The sequence below is a fragment of the Eulemur rufifrons genome, chromosome 16 (genome assembly GCF_041146395.1).
Source record: "Eulemur rufifrons isolate Redbay chromosome 16, OSU_ERuf_1, whole genome shotgun sequence".
Lineage (NCBI taxonomy): Eukaryota > Metazoa > Chordata > Mammalia > Primates > Lemuridae > Eulemur > Eulemur rufifrons.
The window spans coordinates 53,361,431-53,378,744 of record NC_090998.1 but is presented as its reverse complement, the minus strand read 5'-3'; the positions used below and the strand labels follow the sequence as shown (position 1 = coordinate 53,378,744).

At 40.9% G+C, this 17,314-nt stretch overlaps 1 protein-coding gene across 2 annotated transcripts in view; it reads left to right on the top strand.

Moving 5' to 3' along the window:
* CPM (carboxypeptidase M) overlaps positions 1-17,314 on the top strand; it is a 65,095-nt gene that overhangs the window by 36,175 nt on the left and 11,606 nt on the right. For both annotated transcript variants that reach the window (XM_069489464.1, XM_069489465.1), the window contains exon 3: positions 8,635-8,732. In XM_069489464.1, the coding sequence (XP_069345565.1) occupies positions 8,635-8,732 (98 nt within the window). The remainder of the gene's footprint in view (positions 1-8,634; positions 8,733-17,314) is intronic.

Sequence of the window (17,314 nt, the reverse complement as noted above, 5' to 3'; positions counted from 1 at the left end):
TTGGGTATAATATCAAAACTTTAGTGTCATGGGGACAAATATATAAGCAAATGAAACCCCATCTGCCAAAGACATGGGAAGAGTCTAGCTCTCAAAGCCAGATATTTGGTGTGGATCTCTGTTCTTTCTTATGTGGAAATACTCCAAGAAGGTCCATCTACTCTGGATTTGATCTAGAAAATTGGCTCTTTTCCAGAGCCCACCCAAGATGGCGCTTCATAGACTAGCCACAGACTTTTCCATCAATACTGGGAAACAGTTCTATCTAGTCTCTGGACCAGGGGTGACCTAGGCTCCAACTGGACTTCCTCAGGTTTGTTTGTTAATTTATCCAATCATCAATTCATTCAGCAAACATTTATCCATCATCTTCTGCATATGTGCCAGGTACTACACTAGATTTTGCGAGCTCGTGGACACACAATCCCTTACCTGCAGAAAAACCAGTGGTTTCAGTAAGTGGTAGGAGGTACTATGAGAGTTCAAAAAGAACGTTCTACTCCGGCTGGTGAGGGATGGGGCTGAGCACGGGAAGGTGAGAAAGGTGTTGGATGGGAGGAGGCTTTTAGTTGAGCCTTGAAAAGGCAAGTGGAAGTTGGCCACAGTGACCAGGTAGGCTAAGGACTATCCATGCAGAAGGAAGAGCAAAAAGTGTCAAGGCAGATAGTTAGCTCCTTTGGGAACTATGTGTGACAAAGAATAGCTGGAGCCTGGTGTATGGGATTGGAGTGGGAGACCCACAGCAGGAAAGGGACAGATACCAAGAGGTCTGGCACACCATGCCGAAGGGCTTGGGTTCTGTCTCGATGCTGTGGGGACCCATTGCTGGAAAAGCAGTGGAGCCATGGGATCCAATTCACACTTGATTAATCCCCCCCAAAATGGGAAGTTTACCAAACAGTATGCTTCATTTGGACTTCGTTTTTTTCAAATGATGAAAGTGATGTCAGAATAGAAAATTAGTGTTTTTCAGGACAGTAGAATCAGTGACTGACATTTGTTTCAGTTGACTAAATGCCAGGCTCAGGATAGGCATTCTACAAATATTTCTTGCATGCATAAATGAGAAAATGAAAGATTAAGCCTTTGTACAGGAGAGTCGTTTACACAATGAAGTTGTATCTGATTTTCTTCTAAATTTATACCAGGATTTACAAGTGCATCTTGTCACGTTGGGTAGCTGCATTGGACCCATCTGGGCTGCAGTCGCAGGCCACAGTGCTGACTGCTGCTCTCAGCGTAGTATCATACCTGGGGTTTAGCCACAATCTTTGCTGTCCAGCTCCTGCTTCCTAACGTCAGGCAGCCTTGAGTTTCAGCAAGTTACCGACTACCATTTTGTCTACAGCTGTGTTTCAATACGTCCTACATGGGCCTCTTCTGCTCACCTTGCTTGAGATTGCCCCTTTACTGACCACATGGCAATCATTTAAGTCTTTTTGTTGTCCTATTTTCTCTATCCATGCCCAACTTTATACTACTAGAATTCAAAGCATGACTTCAGCTCTGGAATCATGTCTGTCCACATACAAATATTATTTGATGGTGCAGGCAGATATAAGATTACCCATGAAATAATTCCAAGAGATAGGCTTTGCTAGTGATGTCTTCCTATGGAATTCATTTTTAATACAGTGTTTTCAGTGCCTTGAAATAATATTGATTTATTGGCTGTCCACTATCAATCAACAGAAACTGTTAATATGCACAACACCTTCTGGTGCTATAAAAACAAAACTACAACATGTTTAGAAGTTGATAATTCAGATTGAGAGGTAAGACATGCATATTACATTATCAGAGGCTTGTGTACAATTTGTGCCAGGTAAGTAGTTTGTTTTTGGGGTTTTTTTATTTATTTATTTTTTTGAGACAGAGTCTCACTCTGTTGCCCAGGCTAGAGTGCTGTGGCGTCAGCCTAGTTCACAGCAACCTCAAACTCCTGGGCTCAAGCAATCCTTCTGCCTCAGCCTCCCGAGTAGCTGGGACCACAGGCATGTGCCTCCATGCCTGGCTAATTTTTTTTTCTATGTATATTTTTAGCTGTCCAGATCATTTCTTTCTATTTTTTTTAGTAGAGACAGGGTCTCGCTCTTGCTCAGGCTGGTCTCGAACTCCTGACCTCGAGCGATCCTCCGGCTTCGGCCTCCCAAAGTGCTAGGATTACAGGCATGAGCCACCACGCCTGGCCCAGGTAAGTAGTTTTAAAACAAAGTTTCTGAACTTGCTTCACTTCTGGGTCAGATCCACAAAATCTTATGGTTCTGGGGACCCCTGTCTGAAAAAGCGCTGATACCAGCAATAAGTATAATGAACATTCAGTGGAGGGAAAGATTATTTTGGTTGGGTTGGTTGTAGGAGGTATGTCAGATAGGACAGGCTAGACTATACTGCAGAAATAAAAGAAAGCCCCCCACAAATCCTAACAGTTTATAACAGCAAAGTAAAAATTTAAATCTCACTTATATTACATATCTGTTATCAGTTGGCTGTAGCTCTGCTCCCTGTCATCTCCCATCCAGCACCCAAGCCGACAGAGCACCCTCTATCAAAGCATTTCCTGTCTTGTGTCAGAAGGAAAGAGATAGCAAACCATGCATTGGCTCCTAAAGTCTGCCCAGAATTGATACAGCCCTGTGTTACACTGAGCTACAAAACTCAGCTCTAAGTAGAAGTTAGAGTTGCCTGAGGCAGAAGAAACAGCTCAGCCCTGTCGTTGCTTCAGGCCAGAGCGCTTGCTCTTATCACATAGCATTGACCTGACCTGGACACCTGACTGCTTTTGAAATCCCAGAGCTCCTTCCTTGGCAGGTTCCTCTGTCCATAAACAAAGTCAGCAATTCTCAGCCCACTGCAGAGGAGGAGATGGCAGTTAAACGTCACTGGAATCTTGTGGCTGGCCGGGGGTCATCACATCTGCACGAGCTCTCTGCTTCACAAGTGTGGAAACAGATGGCCTGGGTGTTCCTGTGGCCTGGCCTAAAGCCACAGTACAAAACCCCCAATGCATGCTAGGTGGCCTGCCACGAACGAGGGCGTGTGCATGAACCATGTCCCAGAGACAGGGTATGGGCAGAGCAGGTGGATTTTGTCCGTGTTTCCTATCCTGCTACTGCAGCCACCCTGCTTGCTAGTGTGCTGTTTGCTGGCTAGTACTCAAACTTGCTGCAGGGAGAACACCCAGCAACCAGAACACCCAAAAGCACAGCCACTCCAGATCCCACAGCTTTGGTGCAAGTCCCTCAGGCTTGCCTGTAGTCCTTACGTTGAGAGCAACCCTCGTTGTGCCCGACTTCCTCCTTCCACTTCCAGTTCTCCATAGAGAAAGAAAATAATCTCAACAGCAGAAGTTGGTACACATCAAGCTTGGTTCACAGGTTCACATTTCTTTGAGTTTTTTCATTTGGAATTTTCCATCTCTTCGGTGACAAGCAGTGCAGCATAGTGGCTAAGAACAGAGCACAGACTCTCCGGGTAGACTGCCTGGCCCTTGTGACAGTGCTTCTTCAACTTCCATTGCAAAAGAATCACCTGGAAAACTTATTAAAACACAGCTTGCTCGTCCCCTGCCCCCATGTCTGATTCAGTGCACCTGGGGGGTGGGCTCGAGACTGTGCATTTCTGACACGTTCCCAGGTGATGCTGATGCTGTTGGTCCTGGGCCCACACTTTGAGAACCACTGCCTCGTTAGGTTACCTAAGACGGTTTCCTTTTTCATGAAAGGATAATGTTAGACCTACCGCTTACGGTTATTAGGGTTAAATGAACAAATACACTTAAAATGCTTCGAGCTGTGAATGATACAATATAAGCATAGCCAATCTTGAAACTTCGTCCGTGCTTTTTGTCCCAATTTTGTTTGTTATTGTCCGTTTGTTTTGTTTTATTTTTGTCGTGAACCACTTAGCCAGGGACCTAGTTTCCTCTCCTTCAAATCCAGAGGGCGTGTGAACTTTGGAGACTGTTTAAACTGACCTAAACAATGTGCGATTTTCAACTCTTCTGTGGACTCATCCATTATTTAATGTAGGGCTTTGTGTGCTACATATGATAAGCTTCTGTGTCGCTTAAGTGAAATTGCTGTCATATCCGCGGATCATTCTTAGGGAAGGGAAAAGGAACTGACACTGTATGAACCACTGCCGGGCAGCCTTGTGAAACAGCCATGCCAGGCGGGCCGTTACTCCCACTCATGGGTGAGGACACTGAAACCCAGGGCCTTGTGCAAGCTCTCTCCAGCCTTGACTTAGGTCAAAGCGTCCTTGTAAGGACACACAGAGAAACGTGCCAGTCTGGGAAACCAGCAGCCGATCCATTACTCTGGATACCAGAACTGTATGCATCAGCCCATACATACAACAAGCTTCCTGAGGAACTGGAACATGCTTCGTCATCTCTGCAGCCCTGCTCCAGTGCCCGGGCCACCCAGAGTCTCTGCTTCTCTCTGGGCATGTCCCACTAAAACTCTCAACGTGAGAGTTGTGGGGCTCACAGAGTTTGAAGGTCACTGAGACTGAGGTAGTGAATGTCCAGACAGCTTTGGGAGATAGTCTTCGTATGGAAAACCATCTCATTTTACATATAATCCTGAACATGTTCCTATGTTGAGAAATATACTTCTACCATACCGTTTTAAATGACTGATTAATATTTCATTACGCAAAGTTGTTATATCAACACCCGGAATGGAATGTCCCTAGAGGGTAGCCTTCGATTCAGTTGTCTTGCCCTGGATCAATCAGTCACAGCCAGGTAGCAGGCTGGATCTTGCTCCAGGTGCAAACCATAGCAACGTGGTGCTGAAAGAACTGCCTAGAACCTTTTCCCCAGAGTGAGGTTGGCTTTGGCCTGTGTAGTATTTTCAGGGAGATTGAAGCAGCCTGAGGTCTCTAGAAGACAAATTTTAGAATCAGACAGACCTGGGTTTGAACCCTGGCTCTGCCACTTAACTCCGTTTCCTCAACTATAAATTATGGATATCATCCATCACACAGAGGTATTGTGAAGATCGAATAACATAAAGTGCTCAGCATAGTGCCTGGCACATAGTGTGATTTTTTATTTCAGAGGTAGGGTCTCATTATGTTGTCCAGACTGGAGAGCAGTGACTATTTGCAGGTGCGATCATGGCGCACTACAGCCTTGAACTCCTGAGTTCAGGCAATCCTGCCTCGACCCCTGAGTAGCCGGGGCTACAGGTGTTCACCACCGTGCCTGGCTTTTATAAAATACTTTTAATGTTATAAATTCTGTACATAGTTTTTGTGGATATGCTGGAATTTACACAAATTTACTTATTATTGGACACCTAACAATACAGAATTGGTTGAATAAGTGGTAGCATATTCATGTAATAAAATATTAATCAGCCATTTAAAACAGTGTAGTAGAAGTATATGTCTTAACATAGAAACATGTTCAGGATTATATGTAAAATGAAATGGTTTTACATATGAAGAGTGACTATCTCCCAAATCTGTCTGGACATTCACTATCTCAGTCTCAGTGACTTTCAAACTTTTATGAACCTCACAATGACCAAAGGAGCTTGTTAAATGCTGGTTTCAAGCTTACCCCTGAGAGTTGGATTTAGGAGATGGAGGCTGGGCCTCAGGAATTGGCATTTTTACAAGGATCCCAGGTGATTCTTTTGTGGAAAAGACACTTCTCCCATTTTTACCCATTGAAGTTATACTTCATTTTCCAAGCTTCTCCTCCTACTTTCTCCTGAACTCCTATAGTGCTTTGTAGCACTTGTCTGCTTTCTTGTCTTATAGATCTTAGTGAATCCCTCTAAAAATTGTAAAATTTTTCATGAGCCTTCAAACAAACCCAGCTGGGTACCTATGTCACAGCCCCAGATTTGTGTCAGACCCTAAGTGTGTTGCTGACTATAGATACTGAGATATCTAGAAACCAAATTTCGTTTACTTTGTGTGCAAGAGAGAAGCTGAGCACTTCAGAACTCTTTAGCACATCTGTTATTAACAAGAACTTTTGGAAATAAAGGTAGTCTTTCTCACCTTGATAGGAAAAAAAAAAAAAAGCTTGTTTAAATTACTCTTACCTTGGCAATCAGGTTGTGAAAAGTAAATAGTTTGTCCTTTGTGCATTTACTCTGGTCTAGGCCAGAGATAGCCAGTATTAGCTGGAGAGGGTGGTTAAAACCCTTCAAGAGGTTTGTCATTCCAAAAGGATTGTGTGTGTTCTTCAGACCTATTGGTTGGTTTTCATTCTCAGACTTTGTGCCTTTGAGGTCGTGCAAGGTAAATTTCTCATCTTGCAGTTCACTTAGGGGCCATTCATGCTAAAATTGAGATTGAGTTACCCATCAAAGTACTTCTTCCCTTAGGTTGTATCAGTTTGATTTCCCTCCTTCCTTCAACTAAATAATACTGGATATCCATATCGAGTCAGGTTTCTGTTGTCTTACACGATCCTTTATGTAACAGGCCAGCTGTTGCAGATGCAGAGTTATAAATAACAATTGGTAAATATTGAGAAGATATTGAACTTTCCCTTTGCCCGTGAGGGGACTACACCATATTCTGTATGAATCTGCGATTATTCTAGCTTTAAAAGCATTCCTAGTTACAGAAAAGAATTCTCCAGAAGCAAACCTAAAAAGCCGAGTTTAACAGCTCACGTGTGAAAAGTTCCTTGTTTCACGTGAAAACGTCAACTGTGTGGAAGTGAAGCTCCAGATGACAAAGAATTGATAGCATTGGGGGATGGAGGGTTCTGGTTAATCAAATGCTCCGGTAGGGTATCAGCAGGTAGAGTGTACTTGTCTACACGGCAAACTCGGAATCATGCTTCAGGACCCTGTTCACAAGCATCATCTATTATATTAAACCCTACATACGGGAAGCTTTTCATGATCCTCCTCCTTGGGAAAAATTAACCATTTCTTCTTTTATTCTGCACCCACAACAGTACTCTACACACTCATCTGTGATATGTCACACTCCAGTGTGATTGTGTGTTTGCGTGTTACTATTCTCCACTAGATTAGGAAGTCACTGAGCATAGAGTATGTGACTTGTTTGTACCGTCTGATCCGGTTCAATGCCTGTCCATCATAGTAGTCAATAAATAGATGTATGAGTGACTGAGTGAGAATTCTGCACTGGCCAGGGGCATCGATCACATAAACTGCATTTTGTGGGTATTTTCTGAGAAGTCCTGCAGTTACTGAATTTAATACATCACGCTATCCTAACCAGTTTCCCTAAAATATTGTTACAGTAAATTATGAATAAATGTGGGAAAAGATAAGTCCCACATCTGCTTCTCCCTGGGTCCCTCATGGCAACTGAATGCTCCCCAGCCTGATTTAAGGAGCTAGATCTGAAATTCTGCAGAATCTGCTCAACATTAGCCCATTAGTTGCTGTTAAATTCCTTTCCTGGGCTCTTAAATTCCATAGAAGGCTTAGTTATCACAGATATTTGAACTTTGTACGTACATGATAGATATCAAACATACCCCAATCTCTAACTTTAAACTGTATTAAAAGTGCCAGGCTGAGGCGAGAGGATCACTTGAGCCCAGGAGTTCAAATCCAGCCTGGGCAACATTAAAAAAAAAGAAAAAAAACAAAAACAAAATTACCCCCCAAAAGTGCCAGACAATTAGAATTGAAAGGGACTTCATTTTTACTGGTTAGGAAATCAAGCCTTTTGAGAGACAGGCAGTTTTTTTGGTGGGAGGGGCGCCAAAATTGAAGTTAAATAGACCAGGGTTCAATTCTTGGCTCTGGGGCTCAAATCACAGCCTCTTACTGGTTGTGTGATCATAAGCAGTTTATTTAACATTTTTGAAGATCAGTGTTCTCATTTGTAAAGCTTGGTTAATAATCCATTTCAGTGGATCATGACAAGGGATTACTTGAGATTACGTGAACCAGACTAGCACCTGTAATATCTGCACAAAGCAAATCCTCAGTGATCTTTAGACTCTGCCCTTTCTTGCCTAAATCACATTGTCTATGGCAGAGCTGGGACTTAGTTTTCCTTCCATTATCAGGATGGGTTGTGGTTCCCAGTTTACTTGACAGGACTCAGGCACACGAAGGATGCTGCAAAAGGGCTATGTCATATCAGCATTTAAATACAAGATTCAGGATTTCTTACTTTAAAAATAATCTCCCTTCTGAGTTACATGTTTTATTGCTATTGCTTTTTTCACTTTCCTTGTGCTGCAAGTTAGGAAACCCTCCCAGTCAACCATCAGCTATAACTTAACTTTGTATAATTGTGTGAATTAGCAACATCATTTCTATGAGGCTCTAGAATCTCAGAGCAAAGTATAAACACATTTGGAAGAATAAGAGCTACATCACCTACCAAGTCTTCAGTTTAAAAAAAATCACATTCTAAAATAAGAAGTTAAATATTTGTGCCAAATTGAAAGGGTTTCCTTAAATTCTAGCAGTGAATGAGAAACATTGTAATCACGGAAGTGTTAATCACATGAATTTAAGTCACCGTGAAATGCTAAAACAGTGTTTGTTTCCTATTCTCATTCTCCCGGAGTTCATTTGTCATTTTAAAAGATAACTTACTGCTAGATGTCTATAAGGAATGAAAAAAAAAATACCTTATTTTTCTATCTTTTTCTTTCCTGTAAAGGTAGAAACCTGTGGGTTCTTGTTGTGGGGCGATTTCCAAAGACACACAGAGTTGGGATTCCGGAGTTCAAATACGTGGCAAATATGCATGGAGATGAGGTATGTACGTGGCTTGAATTTCTGGAGTGTCACCAGAGAAGCTCCCTCTCAGGTCTCTTGAGTTCTCTTAAATGCTAAAGAGGAAGCACAGAGAAGCCTTCAGCATACATGGCAGCAAAGAAGCAAGGCCCTGAAAGGTCTTCCTGGGAGGCCTTCCGAGAGAATTTAAGAAATCAGGGTCCAGCAACCATCATGGCCATTTGGTTGTGTGCCCAGTGCCCTGTGAGAGTAGCTTGAGCTTTTTCTGTATTGGGGGCTGGAAGAACAAGCGCAGCCAGCTCTGAACGCTGCCAGCTAATCTCTGCACTCCTTCCTGGCTTGGTTTTTCCTACCTCCTGGTCAGCATGAAGGTGACCCAGCAAAGGAGCTATATTATATTTGATCTCAAAACAATCAGGAGATCCCAAATAGCTATCTAAACTCCTCCTATCTGGCTTTTTTGAAAGCTTTTTCACTCTCTCTTTTAATTTAACACTCAATGTTTCCAATGCTCCAGTTTAGACAATCACACTTAGGGTTCTCTCATACCCACTAATCAACAGACACTCTTAAGTTCATTGCTAATATCTTGCCTCTTTTCTACCTTAGCAGAGATAAACTCTATTTTTATTTTGTATCCTGCGAAATACCTTTTTCCAGTCTTCCCTACCCAACTATTCTTGCCAGGCAGGTGAAGATGTTCACCTCTAGTTCTCACCTTCCTTCCTCTGAATATTTTAAGGACATGACAACTGCTGCATTTTCGGTTTATCAGGACTCCATACAACTGGGCAACCAAATAGCTCCCAGCCATACAGAAAGGAAAGTTTGCATAGGAATATGAGTAATAACCCTATGAAACACACTTAACTTTAAGAAATCCCAAGGTAAATGCATATTCCAATAAGTATATCCTGCTGACTTGTTAAAACACTTTCGGATTTGCAATAGCGTGGGTGGCATGCTCTGATCAAGGCCGAGCTTCCTGTTCTGCCTTAGCCCTCCCCAGACTCGGGCTCTGTAGGAACTGGATCCACCCTTCATGACACACAGCCTGCCCTTGCTGGGCATGCTGCCCAACCTGTCCTGCAGAGAGGGTACTTCTTGCAGTCGTAGCTAAGATGCAAGCACCTGCCTCTAAGAAAGAAACAGGTCTTTGAATGCGATTATTGGGCGGGTGGAAATTCAATCTGTGACTTTTGAGCTTACTGGGCTGTTTCTTTAAAAGACTACATTGCTGGGAATCTGACCAAAGTTGCTTTTAATAAAACAACTGTTACAGCAGCCCAGACTTCCTTTCCCTTTTGCTATCTAGTCTATTGATCAAGGTCCCTTAGAATCTATTTTTAATAAGAAACATATGGCAGTCGTTGTCTTCAGTAGTGTATTTATTGAATTCCTGGCATTTCAGAGGTTGCAGCCTGCTACTCAGAAATTAGTCCTCAGAATTGAAACTTCCAAAGATAAACCCAGAGTCCTTTCCCTCACCTACCCACGAATTTGCTTATTCTTTCCAGGCACTTTCCCAAATTTCTGGTGCCTTGCTCTCTGGGTAGTCGGAGTATCCCACCAAACCAGGCTGCCTACTTCACTCTGATTCTTAAGGAATGCTGAGGACTAGCAGGGGGAGAAGTCCCAGTATATTTTGGGGTGGGAATCTGAAGCACTGTTACCCTCTTACGTGTCCCAGATGGTAGCACTGTCTGGGGGCTTTATGAGCCTATTAAGAAATGTATTAATCTGAATTTGAGATCTTGAATATTCTGTACTCCCAGTGCTGTTAGGAGCTGGAGCAAGTGATAGCTTGACCTAGGAGCAGAGAAGTCATTCTGAGTACAGGGTCTAGCCACCACCTTGATCTTCCCTTACACGGTTTGAAATTGAAAGCATTTTCAAGAACCCCCTATTAAAAAGCAACACAGATAACATTTTAGGGCAGTGGTTCTTAAGCTTCTTTGAATGTACTCCTTGCTATTCTGGTATAAACTTGACCTCAGACCTCAGAGTCTCTGGATCTTCTAGGAGTTTATGGACCTCATGGTGGACAGAATTGACTGCACTGTGTGTATGTGTGTGTGTGTGTGTGTGTGTGTGTGTATGTGTATGTGTGCTTTTTTTTTTTTTTTTTTTTTAGGGACAGGTATCACTGTGTTACTCAGGCTGATCTCAGACTCCTGGGCTCGAGCAGTACTCCTGCCTCAGCCTCCTGAGTAGCTGGGACTGCAGGTGTGAGCCACCACTCCCGGCCTGACCACACTTTTCTTGAAGTGTTTCCTCTCTCCCGGTGACCCACCCCGCTGGTGTGTGTTTCCCGCACTGAATGCCGTGGCCAGATGACAGTGAGCACCGCAGCATCAGGAGGCCCAGTGCTGGTGCTCGTATCTGCCATCTTCCCCCTTATATTTTTATTTCACCTCTTCATGCTTTTTTGTTTGTTTGTTTAGAATTGGGCCCTTTTTAAAATTAAAAATTACATGTTTTGAAATTTTTACAACATACATTTATTTTGTAATAACAGAAAAAATATAAACAGAAAAAAATATAAACAAAAAAAGAGAACATTATATACTGACCTTCCCAGAATTAGTACTGTTAATTCCTTGTTATTTCTCCTTCCAGATGTCTGTGTGTGTGTACTTTTACCAAATGAGACTGTGCTGTTTTGATATTTGTAACATTTGTAAAGTTAATACCAGCTACCTTCTTGGGTCAATGAATGTTTATCCTGTCTGTATCTTATCTTCCTCTCTCTGGTTCCTTAATTGTCCTCAAATTGTCCCCAAAATGTGCCTAAAATTGTCCAAATTAGGATTCAGTCTACAACCTTGCATTTGGTTGATACATTGGATCCTTTGGATCTCTTTTAATCTAGCTTTTAAAGTACCTTTTCATGATACCCAACTTAGTAAAGAGACCCAATCCATTGTCTGTCCTGCAGAATGTCCCATGTTCTGGATTTTTTGTTCTCTTCCTTTCTAAGTATCATGGAGCTTGTGCCTCTAGTCACTCTATTTCCTTCAGACTGGAAGTTAGGTCTAAAATGTTTGCTGGATTTGGGTGAAACATTTTTGGTTAATACACATCTTAGGAGTTGTAAAGATAAGTTATTTTGATGCTGAGGGTCTAGGCTAATTCGTGTGACTACATTCAGGAATGCAAAAAGCAAATGGGTAGCAAAGTGAACTTAAAACGGCCGATTTGCAGGCATGTGTTGTTGCAAAAGAAGTGAAGTTAAACCCACTCCTTCTTTTGTATGAATTTCACGTATTCTCTTATTTTTACAAAGGTCAGATTGTTCTACTGGGGCAAGGCCCACATCGTAGATACTCTCCTTGTTGTTTTCAGTGACCTTGCCATTGGCTCACATCCTTTCATGACACTGACTCACCATGCACGTGAATCCAGCTAAGTCATCCTCTGTATAGTGCTCTATGAGAAAATAATCACAATGGCTAACATTTATGGAGCCAGGACTACACCAAGTGCTTTGTGGGCGCTGTTTCTTTTGATCACCTCTGCAGAAGGCATATTTATTAGTCCCGTGTACCGAGGAGGGAGTCCAGGTCTGTGTTTGACCCTCAGCTGTCTGAACCCGGAGCCTGGACTTTGAGCCTCGCCCAGCTGTGGACCTGCCCCTTCCTCTGTCTCCTTGTCTTTGGAATTTCTGTTGTATTGTTTTAGTTATTACGTATAGATCTATGATCTGTCTCAAATTAGTTTTGTTTGGATGGATACCCAGTTGTTCCAGCACCATTTGGTGAGATTTGTGCTCACTGACCATGTAAACGAGTGAAAAGCTCTTAGAGCAACACTGGAATAAATATCTCCAAGTCCCCTGTCCCTTGTTTCTTCCTTCTCCCCACCTTCTCTCCTTGCCTGTTGTGGGATCACCCTGGGGAGCTAACAGACCAAGCACTCAGGATGAGCCTTTGTCACCTGTTCTGTTTTCAGAACAGCATGGGAGCAACATTTCTGAGGTTCTCCCTTTTTCATTTTAATAAGGCCAGTAGGTGTTTCTCTAGTTCATCCAGGCACACGCATTGGCACGTTGAATAGTAGAAGCCCCAATTCTAGGCTTAATTTATGCAACTTCTCAATTGGCAGCATTTGACACACCTGAAGTTTAATCAGTTTTCTTTAATTGGAGAGGCTGATGCACATATTGCCTTACTACTCGGATTGTTTGAGGGTGGGATGTTTGTCCCCCTCACCCTCCCTCGTCACCTCATTCTGCTACTGCCTTGCTTTGTAGTAAATTGCAACTGATAATCTGAAAATCAGAGTTTTACAACGGGGACCATGCCCTGAAACCAAGAACATCTAATATCCTCAACCTAATTGTGGGTGCAGGAGAGAAGCCTGGGAAAATCTCCACCCCTTGCTCCTTCCTTGAGCCCTCCCCACTCTTTGTTTTGTGCCTTTTATCAGATATTTTTTAAATTTTGTAGAAAAAATTATTTTGCCTGGGTAAACACTAGGTTGGTAAGACAGCTCTACTTCCTCTCTAATGGAAATATTGAAGCGAGGTATTGCTATGTGCTTAAAGAACTGGGTACCTAGAGTTTTAATCTAACCCAGTAACAGGCAAAGTACTGGTCAGAGCCCAAGTTCGAACTCAGGTTCCCTTGATGTCAGGGCCCATAGTCTTAAATACTGTACATGGGAGTAGGCATTTAATATATTTAACTGAATTGCAATTCTGATTTTTTTTGCTAGGAATTTTTTTAAAGCTTTCATTTCTTAAACATCAATGAATTCTACTATGATAGTTTATTTGGGTTTTGACTTTTTAAAAATCCACATCACATTTAAAATTCTACATTCAGTAGCATTGGTGTATAGTTTATTCTATTCCATAAAGGATACATAAAATATACCATGTGTTTCAACCTAAAAGTAAAAAATAAAGGATAAATGATTTTTGCACACCTGCTAGGTGTAAGGGGCAATTTATGAGATGTAGTTTGTATGTCCAGATGTTTGTATTTAGAGGGTATCTAATGGTTTACACAGACAACGGGACATAATACCGAAATTGTGCCTGTCCTGGAAAATCTGGGATGTGTAGTCCACATGCAATAAAGACTACAAATTTATCATTAGAACAAATCAAAAAATTAAAGGTTGTCCCTCCAAATGCCACTTCCCAAGCTCCTTTTTCCACCAGTATCCCAGATGACAGCAAAATGTCCTCATTTATGCAGGATGACTTTGGATAAATTCTGCCTTTCTGGATTTAGACTGAGCTAATTGTTTTCCAGGTGAAGTGTCTAATTCATTTTAAGCATGTATTAAATTTCTCAAATTACTACCTTTTTCTTTATCTCCCTTTTTGATGAGGCTGGGCCAGGGTGACCAGATATCTGAGTCCCTGACATTAGCACAATTGTTAGCACAATTTTCACTATTGAAAACCCTTCAAATAAAATAACTCAAACATTTATTTGTACAGTTCCCCTTACAAAGCACCTTAAGTCCTCATGTTTTCAGAAAGTTCTTCCTCAGAATAATCTTGACCTTTTAATGGATTTGTCCAGTAGTAATTTATTAACAATTACTTATTGAATATATGATACACCAGGAGCTGAGCAAGATATACCAGGAACACAGGGAGACAGAGGAAAGCTATTAGGATCCCTGCCTGCAAGTCTCAGGTGGTGGAATGGGGGGGAGGAGTGGCCGGTCAAGGTCAGTCAGGTGATTGCAATGTGCACGCACAGGTAGTTAGCACAGGTGTGGCGTGTTACGGAACCACGCAGGCAGGTCACTGACTCCAGACTGGGGAGGCAGGGAAAGTATGCTAGATAATGTAACATTTAGGCTGATATTTGAAGAAGAAGGATTAGCTGGGCAGTCAGACAAATTAATTAAATCTGTTAACATATCATTGCGGAACCCCAGAACTGACAGACTTATTTTTTCCCCCAGAAGCTGCAATCTATCAATTCATATCCCAGCTATCGTTAGTATAGCTGAATGTGTGTGTATGTGTGTGTGTGTGTGTGTGTGTGTGTGTGTTTTGTTGTGGCTTGTTTCTTCAAAATTTTTTCTATTGTTTATAAACATTCTTTGAAGAGCTAGAACACTCACTTTTACCTATCTGGCAAATTCCAACTTGACTGAATTGAGCTAAAACAGAGGGAGAAAGTATTTTCTGCTTTGTGGGTTATTGCCATTTAACTACTGGATGAATTATCAGTGAAAGGCTCTAGAAGCTGGTGTATTGGTCAGGCCTTTCAGTCTTCTAATTAGGGATTCTTTCGTTAAGTCCACACAAAAGGAAGTGAGTTTGCTAAATGAAAGGCCAGTTAAGCCAATGGAGACTATTTGGACCACATTCTTTTTAAAAATGTTTTAAGCCTTTGGCAATCCAAGGTTTCCTATTCAAAGAATTAATTTTAAGTGAAGGGAAGTTTATACATAAAACATGAATGAGTGTTTGAGATATTTATATTAAGGTTGGGAAGAATTAATTTGAATAATATTCAGCATAAATCTACTATTACAGAGGCAGCAAAATATGTCCCAACAAGAAAAGAGGATTTTATTTAACTCCCTTTGAAATTTCATCTGTTTACCTCAGCATTTTTTAAATTATCTGACTCTTAGTTAGTTCTTGATCATATTTCCAAGATTTTATTTGCCCCTGCAGTTAAGGACTTGAGATCTGTTGTGTAATATTGAGACAAACAGAAAATACTTTGGTTACACACTTGTTTCCCTGAAATTACTATTTTTGTAAAAACAACACAGGTTTTCTTTAATTTAAAAAGTTATACTAGATAAATAAGAGGAAATAAAAATTATTCAGAATACTCTCACCAAGAAATAGCCATCACTAATGTTTGCTAGACATATATTTCTATAGTAAGAGAATGAGAGGCATTAAAAGAATATAAAATAAAATGTGTGTGTCATATATTATCTTTAGATAAGAGGTATAAAATTTAATTTTATTTGAATTTATTAACAAGAATAAAACTGAAATGAAACCAGATCGGTGAACTTGATATTTTCTCAAAATAAGAAATTATCAGAAGATTTTTCTAAAGTGAAGAAAAAAGATTATGAGAAACATTGAGATTGTAGTCATTTTAAGTATATACATTTTAACTTTTGATAGTTTCTTATGACTCCTTACTATGAAAAGTAAAGAAATTGGCACTTTGAAAATTCCTCCCTCTTCTTCCCTCTCCCCCAGACCCTACCCCCTCTGTTAATGGTAAACCTTAACTCTCATATTAAGTTCTGTTCTCATATTCAACTCAAGAACTCATGTCTTGAGTTCTCCCATGTTCAAGAATGTATGGTTCCAGTAGTTAAGAGAGAAATTGACATTTAGAACCACGTGGGGATTCTGATATCTCTCCTCCTCTGTACTTGACTCAGGACTCAGATTGGCCTAGGATTTTTCCTGATTAAACCGTCCTATGGTCTTTTACCAGCATTTAGATATTTAAGGGACTCCTGGTCACTTTCTCCTCCCTTTTCTTTACCTATTTCTCCTTCTCAACCTCCTTCTGAGAAAGCTCCTTAAACCAATTACTCTTTTCACATTTAAAGTCACCTTTCACATAGTTAAGTCCCCAGCTCCTCCCCTGCTGGCATTAGGGAAGCCAGTAAGTAGCTGGTTGAGTTTGTATTATATCTTAGAATTGGAACCAGGTGTGGGGCATGTGTGACTTTTTGGATATTAGCTTGTAAGGACTTTTTCCAGTGATAATTCTGACTGTAAAAACAAAAATCCATGTAGTAGAAGAGGAGAAAAATGAGTAGAAAAAAACTGAAGTCAGAATTGACTACAATTTGACTTTAAATTTTATGGCTACCTATGAACATATAATTCACATATCCTCAAATTTTCTTAATCCCAATTTCAATTATTCTATGTTCATTTGGATAACAAATTTATAAACTTTGGCCTCTTTACATGCCAACGAGGGGGATAAAGGGAGGGATTACCCTTCAAGGATTACACACCCTTTGTCACACAATGAATTAATTCCTCCAGCGGAGTTGTAACTGAAAGCTCCTTTGAGGTCTGCTAAATCTTTACCTTTGCAGCGTCTATGTTAATTTCTTTGCAACACTCTCCTTATTCAAATCACCTGCTGCAGCGATCTCCCATTTACTAAGCCCTCAACAACATCCGGTCTTCAGAAGCAGATTCCTCCAACCCAGCATTGCAGGAAGAACTTGATACAGTCTAATCAAATCATCCTTTAAGGCTAAAATGTGAATTACCTTTTTACAAAATAAGAAAAATAGTCAATCTCTCTCTTGGGGATTATAAAACAAGATCTTTCTCAGGCCTTCAGTTTCCCAGTCCTTGAATTGGGAATCTGTCTTATACATAAGATAATTTTAGATGGGTACGATAGTTTTTAAAATTTTAATAGTCCTGCTTTTACTTATTATGTATTAGAAATATGTATCTAGCAAAGTGGTAATGATACAAAGATTCATTTTTAATGTAGGTAAAAAGTGAACTCATTTAAAGAAAATATAAAGTAAAAAACAGCCTATGGATAATATGCAGATATGGAAAAAAATTGTGAGGATCATGGGCAAATGACTAAAAGTTTCAAAAACAAGAGAATGTG